Source organism: Sinocyclocheilus rhinocerous, unplaced genomic scaffold (genome assembly GCF_001515625.1).
Source record: "Sinocyclocheilus rhinocerous isolate Xijiao unplaced genomic scaffold, SAMN03320098_v1.1 scaffold1110, whole genome shotgun sequence".
Taxonomy (NCBI): domain Eukaryota; kingdom Metazoa; phylum Chordata; class Actinopteri; order Cypriniformes; family Cyprinidae; genus Sinocyclocheilus; species Sinocyclocheilus rhinocerous.
In genome coordinates this window covers 1,479,649-1,488,692 of record NW_015653168.1, presented here as the reverse complement: position 1 = coordinate 1,488,692, position 9,044 = coordinate 1,479,649, and the positions used below count along the sequence as shown (strand labels likewise).

The 9,044-nt window shown below is 35.8% G+C and overlaps 2 protein-coding genes across 2 annotated transcripts in view; both read left to right on the top strand.

The window, feature by feature from the left end:
* The window catches only part of LOC107715593 (uncharacterized), a 6,495-nt gene extending 3,458 nt beyond the window's left edge, over nt 1-3,037 (top strand). Inside the window, exons 3-6 of the mRNA XM_016521731.1 lie at nt 469-551; nt 719-790; nt 1,471-1,528; nt 2,111-3,037. Of these exons, the coding sequence (XP_016377217.1) occupies nt 469-551; nt 719-790; nt 1,471-1,528; nt 2,111-2,919 (1,022 nt within the window). The 3' untranslated portion in view covers nt 2,920-3,037. The remainder of the gene's footprint in view (nt 1-468; nt 552-718; nt 791-1,470; nt 1,529-2,110) is intronic.
* LOC107715592 (uncharacterized) lies at nt 2,947-4,451 on the top strand. Its single transcript, XM_016521730.1, has 3 exons — nt 2,947-3,024; nt 3,062-3,889; nt 4,432-4,451. The coding sequence occupies exons 1-2, from the start codon at nt 2,947-2,949 to the stop codon at nt 3,716-3,718; spliced, it is 735 nt and encodes a 244-aa protein (XP_016377216.1). The 3' UTR covers nt 3,719-3,889; nt 4,432-4,451.
* Nucleotides 4,452-9,044: the final 4,593 nt, after the last annotated feature.

Here is a 9,044-nt window from a genome sequence, read left to right as displayed (position 1 = left end):
TATTAAAATAGAAAAAAAAAGGGATTCTAAATTGAAAAAAAAAAAAAAAAAATCTGATCAAATAAAAGTATACTTGGTAAGTGTAAGAGTCTTCTTTAAAAACCGTTTAAAAAAAATAACTTCTATACATTTTTGAATGGTAGTGTACATAATGTATGCAATATTTCATCCACATAGTGGATCTGTTTCTATAATGAACATTAACAAGACATTTACAAGGCAATAAAAACATTCCAGATCAGTTCAGCAGTAATTTCAGAAATTAAAGGTCAGCCTCATGAATTCTAGAGGAGTTAGTAAGGCTTAGCATTAGCTGGGGAAACATTTTGAAAGAAGCTGTTCATGTGTTTTGCCAAATGAATTAGCATATGCTTGCATTAATGAAAAATGTGTTAATATATTTTGACGTTTAACCAAGTTATAAAACATTAACGTTCTGCATTTGTATGAAAATTATATTATTCGTAGTTGTAGCAGCCAACTCATTGACCTGCAGAGGACTGGACCACCTGGAGGAGAAGGTACCAGCCTTGCAGTATCCACCTGAAGAGGTAATGTGCTTCAAATATCCAAAACTGGTTTCTTAATACCGCTCTGTAAGTTGTTAATTGTATTTGTTTTAACTGTGGGCACACATTTAGCTAAGATGCATATACAAGTATAGTAAAATGTCTGTATTTTAAACAAAAATGTCCTTCTTCTGCTTCCTCCACAACAGCTAACAGCAAGCATCAAGGAGCTGGTGTCATCAACTTTGGAAACTGCCAAGGATAGTGTTACCTGTTTAAGAGTGAAATATGTTTATTTAAATCATTGTGGTACGTTTCTATAATAAAAGACAACGCAGCCATAATTACAATATTCCCCGGTCAAACTTTGCCAGCGTAACGTTAGCCATCAAGTAACGTTAACGATATGGATTTATGATGGTATGATAACGGAGATATCAAGTGATTCTTTATTTGATTTGTAATATGCTACTGAAACATGTTAGTTAATACACTTTATCATAGTGTATCAATGATTTTGATCGTGCAAACGGTTGAAGAAAATACACCTTGTTTGTATGTGTCAGCGACCACACATTCAGTTTTATAGGTTTACTTAAAACGGCTCACTCTGTTTTTCCTTTAATGTGATTGGCCATGAAAGGAATTCTGCCCAGCAACAAGAGGACTAATGCACTGATTGGTGGATTACAAAATTTGTCCTTTTGGCCTCGTCTCGTCTGTTCAGTTGCTGACACCACATTTCAAGAAGGAAGTTTTTCCTTCGTGTGATTTATCAAAAATATCTTAATTTGTGTTCCGAAGATGAACAAAGGACTTGCGGGTTTGGAACTACATAAGGGTGAGTAATTAATGACTGAACTTTCATTTTTGGGTGAAATAACTTTTTAATTACTCACCCTCATGTCGTTCCAAACCCGAAGACTTCAGTTCATCCTCAGAATACTCAGAATGAAATCAGACTGCTTTCTGTCCCTCCATTGACCGCTACGCAACTGACACTTTCAAGTCCCAGAAAGGTAGGAAAGAAATCATTAAAGCAATACATGTGACTCCAGTGGTTTAAGATCAATTTATAAAGGGACTTGGGTGCTTTGTTTGCCCCCCCCCCCAAAAAAAAATTACCTCTTTACACATTATCCAAAAAAGGTTTGCTTAACATTTCTCACATCAACACAACACCAATGTATTGTGATGCTCTTGTGAATGCACGTTGGAGAAAAAAGCCTTGTGAATAAAGTGGTAATTGTTTCCCCTGCAAACAACGCACTAGCATTACTTCATAAAATTGAGGTTAAACCACAGGAGTCTTTATCTAGTATAGGATTACTTTAATAATATATTTTCTATCTTTCTGAGCCTTTAAAGTGCTAGTTGCAAAGGCTGTCAATCGAGGGACAGAGATCTCTGAGAATTCTTTTTTTTTTAAATATCTTCATTTGTATTCGATACATGAAGGAAATCTTACAGGCTTGGAACGACATGAGGGACAGTAATTAATGACAGAATTTGCATTGTTGGGTGAACTAACACTTTAATACACATTTGACACAATTTGTTCACAAATTAGTCAATAGTAATTACTATGTTTTAATTGTTAGATGTCTTCTCAAGAGAAAACTCAGTCCTAAGAGTTATACTGACAGAAGGGGACATAAGGAAGGTCTCCCTGGCCAAGAAGCCTGATTCAGTTGACAGCTTGGTTGTTGCTTTAAAAGAGAGTTTGGGGCTTAATTATAACTTTTCGCTTCAGTATGAAGATCAGGACTTTGGGAATGCACTTTGCAACCTAACAGACATATCAGAGCTTCAAGATAGAGCTACACTGAAAATCATTCCTATAATTGAACTAGTACCATTTAATCAAGAGGAAGTACTGGATGACTCTGCAAGTACAGCCGACACAGAGACACTTTCTACCTCATCACAGGAAAGGAAAACACAATGGCCAAAAGAATTTGAGATCCCTTCCTTCACAGTTGATGTTGAATACCGCCTGCGACAGGGCAACCTGGCCTACCTCAAAGACAGCACATACCTCAAACTGACCAAAGAACTAAAGCATGACATCCTGGAAAAACTGGCTGAAACCATGTTCAGCTTCAAAGCCTATCCAACAAATGATGACTATGCTCAGGTTGCTGCTGCTCTGGTAAATAAGCATCCATGTCTTCTGGAAAGTGGTTCATCTACTGGGTATGGGGGGTGGAAGAACAGTCTAAAATTCAAAATGGGGAATTTTAGATCCAAGATGAGAAACTTGGGATACCCTGATGTAACCATTAATGGAGGAAGGAGAGGCATGAACAACCCTGAAGGAATCCCATCAAGAAAACACATAAAAAAGCCAAAGAAATGTGAAATCAACTTTCTGCCAAACTTTCCAGGACATAATGATGACAGCCTTTAATCGGTTCGTAAAGAAACTCAAGAAGAAATGAAGATGAGAACACCCAGTCCATCCCTTCTTGCACAACAGATGGACCTGACTTTTGCGCTTCGGCGTAAAGAGATTGTTGAGTCCGCACCTGCAATCAGACTTTTCGCTTCAGTATGAAGATCAGGACTTTGGGAATGCACTTTGCAACCTAACAGACATATCAGAGCTTCAAGATAGAGCTACACTGAAAATCATTCCTATAATTGAACTAGTACCATTTAATCAAGAGGAAGTACTGGATGACTCTGCAAGTACAGCCGACACAGAGACACTTTCTACCTCATCACAGGAAAGGAAAACACAATGGCCAAAAGAATTTGAGATCCCTTCCTTCACAGTTGATGTTGAATACCGCCTGCGACAGGGCAACCTGGCCTACCTCAAAGACAGCACATACCTCAAACTGACCAAAGAACTAAAGCATGACATCCTGGAAAAACTGGCTGAAACCATGTTCAGCTTCAAAGCCTATCCAACAAATGATGACTATGCTCAGGTTGCTGCTGCTCTGGTAAATAAGCATCCATGTCTTCTGGAAAGTGGTTCATCTACTGGGTATGGGGGGTGGAAGAACAGTCTAAAATTCAAAATGGGGAATTTTAGATCCAAGATGAGAAACTTGGGATACCCTGATGTAACCATTAATGGAGGAAGGAGAGGTATGAACAACCCTGAAGGAATCCCGTCAAGAAAACACATAAAAAAGCCAAAGAAATGTGAAATCAACTTTCTGCCAAACTTTCCAGGACATAATGATGACAGCCTTTAATCGGTTCGTAAAGAAACTCAAGAAGAAATGAAGATGAGAACACCCAGTCCATCCCTTCTTGCACAACAGATGGACCTGACTTTTGCGCTTCGGCGTAAAGAGATTGTTGAGTCCGCACCTGCAATCAGTGATGTGCTTGAACGTTGGCCTGCCCTCTTCCGTGAGCCTCAGGTAAGTTGTCTTTCTGTTTTCAATGCATAAAAGGACTGTTCACTTAAACGGTTTTCTCATTTAGTCACCCTTATGCAATGTCAGATTGGCATGATAGAGTACTTTTGCAGAACACATTTAAAGGAAAAAAAAAAAACGTACATATTGAAATTCGTACGAGATCAGTGAATTATTGTTTCAGGTTTTCTTAAAGGGGTAGTCCACCAAAAAATTAAAAAACCAAGCTGTTGCTGGTACTCACTGACTAATGCTACTGAAAATACTATAGAAGTAAATGGGAACAAGCAACTATTTGGTTACCATCATAATTGAAAATATCTTCTTTGTGTTCAGCAAAAGAAATAAAATGCAGTTTTACAACAATTTGAGCATGAGTAAATGACGATTTTCATTTTTTAGTGGTCTATTCCTTTAACATGATAAAGCAACATTATTTTTTAGACTTTTTTATAATTCATTTTTTTCTAATTATTTCTTAGACTGTAAAGCATTTCTGTGTAAACGTTTATGTGATTATGTGACCTGGCCTTGTCTCACCCCAGGTTTGCATGGAGTTCAACAGTTAAAACTTTGTAAAGTGAAATATCTAGCTTCCGGCTGACCGCCTTCCGTATTCAACTTACGAAGTGTAACGCCTCTCGCAGTGCAAAACACTTAAGGTACATCCTACATCATACGTCACATCACTTGTGCTTTTTCTGTAAGTTTAATACGGTCCACCGGAAGCTGGATATTTTACTTTTAAAACAAAGTTTTAAATATGGATATTTTTCTTACCAAAACCCATTGAGTCATTTCAGAAGGCCTTTAACAAACTCATCTGTATATTTAAAGGCATGAGTGTGAGTACATTTTTATTTTTGGGTGAAGTATTCCTTTAATATACAAATGTGGCCAACTCTTTTGTACAAGTCTTCAAAATAATAAACTTCATTTATAATGCATACTTTAAAAAGTGTATACAAAATTCTTTGCAGGAAGCATCTACATTTACATAAATTCAAATGTATACATGTCAATATAATGTTGGATTAGGGTTAGTGATTTGTTTTTTTAATAAAATTAGTGCGCATTCTGATAAGCATGCATTAATGATAAACCTTTGATTCCTGATCACAATACTATATTTATACCTGTTTTTTTTCACTAGGTGTCTGATCATCGCAACACTATCCTTGATGTGCCAGTGGAGATCTTATTTGAGGACACTGATCTTCAGCCTCCCAACTCTTTGCATTTGACGTCTTCGATTGGAATAATTCTTGAAGGCCAAGTGGTGATGGACAAAATGCAGGACCTCCCACAGGCAATCTGTCTTCTCTTCGGGCTGATTTACACACTAGACCTGAATTACCCAAAATCACTCGCCAACACGTTTGATTTCATCCAGCGTGTACTAATGTCAATGGGACAGAATGCTCTCAAGCCTAGAGTGCAGTCTCTGGCAAACCAGCTTTTTGCTTAAGAAACGTCACTGTGATACTTTAACACCACCCTTTGTTTTGGGTTTTTCTCCCTCGATTTACTCCATTATTTATTTATGAAGAATAAAAAGTGTTTAAATTGTTAAATGCACAGAGTTCTACAATTGATGTTCAGTAGTTAATTTGGGATATTTTTTTACCATTGTTACACCTCTGGTTGTGACCCAGTAAAATTTCCATTACAGTATAGTTTGTACTGTAATATTGTGACATTTGGGCCAAAGACACTGAACAGAATACATACTGAACAAAGCTTTAATTGTGAAATGTAGTAAGAATTTAGTTCTTATGTTTAGCCTACATGTTCAGTACATTAACAATTGTGAGGCGTAAAAAGTGTAATTAAGTGCACCGAGTTGTACAATTGATGTAAGTGCACTAGTGTTGAACATTTTTACTGTTGTTACCACCTTTACAGTGTGGTTGTGACCCAGTAAAATTTCCACTACAGTATAGTTTGTACTGTAATACTGTAAAAACTGTTTAGGTGAAACTGGTGAAAGACACTATATGTTGAGTATGTTTTATTTTAGTTCGCTATGTTTGCACAAAGCTTAAACGGTCAAATGTAATAGTTATGTTTACATTAACATAATTGTGATACTTGAGTGAAGTATATATGTGCATAGAGTTGTACAATTGATGTACTGCACTAGTTAATTTTGTTACCACCTTTACAGTGTGGCTGTGACCCATTTCCATTACAGTATAGTGTTTACTGTATTTTCATTAATATTGTGACATTTTGTCAATAAAAAGTCAAAGATTAAATATGCTGTTCATTGTTTTATTTCAGTTTGGTGTGCACAAAGCTTGCAGTCAAAAATAACATCATTCAACAGTTTCACTTACATTTCCATGTCGAGTTAACTTAAATATATAAGTACACTTGAAATTAATACCAAGTTAAGTGAACAACAACACAATAATCCACACAACTCCAGTCCATCAGTTAACATCTTGTGAAGTGAAAAGCTGCATGTTTGTAAGAAACAAATCCATCCTTAAGGTGTTTTAACTTTAAACCATTGCTTCTGGCCACAATATGAGTCCATAATCTGTAATAACGCTTCCTATAGTAAATAAAAAGTCCATCCCCTGTTGTCCTTTCGCATCAAAATCCACCGACAATGGATTGAAGTTAAAACCTTCTTAATGATGGATTTATTACTAACACGCAGCTTGAGGATTACTTATATTTTTATGGATTATTGTGATGTTTTTTTTTATGAGCTGTTTGGAGACTCATGCTGACGGCACCCATTCACTGCAAAGGATCCACTGGTGAGCAGGTTCATTTTTGGGTGAAATATTCCTTTAAAATAAAGCGTTACTCAACATTTACCTCTCTATGTAAGGACAATGTGCATTACATGTGTTCCTGACCTGTTTAGCTTCTGCATTCAGTGCATTATGTTATGTGGTCGTTTGATAATTTACTAAACTGACTTATTCCTTTGATTCCTTAGAAACAGAAAAGTAAAGTTTCCTGTGTACAGCTCTCTCTGTTTTATCCCTTGTTTATCCATGAGTGTGAAAGTGTGTCGAACGGGATAATTCCTTCCTCACGTGGCCCTAAAGAAGCAGCATGCTGCTGGTTATTTCTATCCCAATACAGTTAGAGCATTTTTTCATGCTTGTGTCTTTCTGTGGCCATGTTTAATGGTACATTCAGCAGAGAGAATCGGTTTAGTGTGTGTTTTGTCTGCCTTTGTAAATTGAATTGGATTGCATTTAACGTTGGATATTGAGCGAGAGGGCCTGAATGCCTCTGTAGCCCTGAGCTTAGTAGTAATGTGTGGCATTATTACATTGGGGGCTGTTTGTTCTGTTTATACACAGAGAGGAAGTGCTTCCTGAGGAACTTCTCTTTTTAACCCTTATGTATTGAGATCATTTATAAATCTGCCCTGAAGATACAGTGCTAAGAAACTCTCTTTCTTCATTTCAGCCATCTATTTGTTTTTGTCATTTCCTAGCCTGAAGGAATACATTTCCTCCCACTATGTGGGAAACCAGTGCTATAGTTGTCACAGTAGTGGGCCATGTCACAGATGGGTTATGTTGTCACAGTGAAGCCTGCACAAACCAATTCATGTAATAAAAAAAAAAATGTAAAAGAAAAATATATATACAACAAAAAAATTCAAATGTAATTTTTAATTGTATATACTTATAAGTTAAATCAATATAAACAAATGGTATCATTTAATGCATCTTAGTGAATAAAAGTATTTCTTTCAAAAACATTCAGATCTTTCTAAGATTGTTTTAAAATAAATTAATACTTTTAATACAATGATCAAAACTGACAATAAAGGCATTTATAGAGTTAGAAAAGGTTTATTTAAAATAAATGCTGTTCTTTCTAGTCATTAAAGATTCCCAAAAAATGTACCACAGTTTCCACAAAAATATTAAACAGCGCATTATTTAATATTGATAATAAGAAGGAATAAATTGCATTATAAAATATATTGTAATGGAGTAGTTATTTTAAATTGTAACAATATTACTGCTTTTACTGTATTTTTGATCAAATAATGCAGCCTTGGTGAGAAAAAAATCTTACTAACCCCAAACTTTTGAATGCTAGACACACATATATATAGAGAACGATACTGTTTTTAAATGACTAAATATAAAAAAAAAGTAAGTCAATATATTATATTACAGTTTTTCTCGATTGCTAACACACAATTCATGAAACAGTTCACCATGTTCTCACAACTATAAACACAATCTCAAAACTACACACCAACTTGTGCAAACTTCAAACTTCCAGTTCAAAATCAAATAGTTTAGTCAAAAACATGTTCTCTTTTGTCAGACTCAAACTTTGGCCTCAGATGATACACAAACCTGTCAAATACACAGACTATTTTACTGACTAGAGAACACTAGTGAGATCAATTCAAAACACTGTAACAAAAACCTTCTTTTGGGAAATAGGAATCCTTTTGCTAGTCAATGTCTGTTACAGTATAAGACATAAATAGAGGGATGCAAATACAGTAAAATTAAGCAATAAACTTTAAGAAGTTTTCTTTCGTTACACTACTGTAAAGAGATCTTACAGTAGATGAAAAGCACTAGAAGAGAAAAGTTCAAAAACCAAACAACAGAATATGCAGTAAACACACATTGGAATTTATTGTCAGTTACTGTAAATAAATAAATAAATAAATTCATTCATTCATTCAGCATCTTCTGCCAAATTATATTACAGTACTGTAGGCCAACTTCCCTCATGGTCAGTCCATGCAGAAGAACATGGTCAACTATAGCGCTTTGTATTTCATCAGGAACAAATGAAATTTGACTCATCCCCTTCATTTTTATTTTCCCCTCCAGCCTGTGCAAAATGATGGCATTTTTGTGTAGAGTTTTGCAGAAAACAATGAGCAAATTGGAACGCGTGTGCAAACAGGTGAAATGTGTTAAAGGGGTCATATGATGCTTTTTTAAAGATCATTATTTTGTGTATTTGGTGTAACAGAATATGTTGACATGCTTTAATGTTCAAAAACCACATTATTTTTCAAATACTGTACATTATTGTAGGTCCTCTATGCCCCGCCTCTCTCAAACGCTTCGTTTTCTACAAAGCCCCCTCCTTTGACAAGCGCAGTCCGCTCTGATTGGCCAGCTGACCCAGTGCACTGTGATTG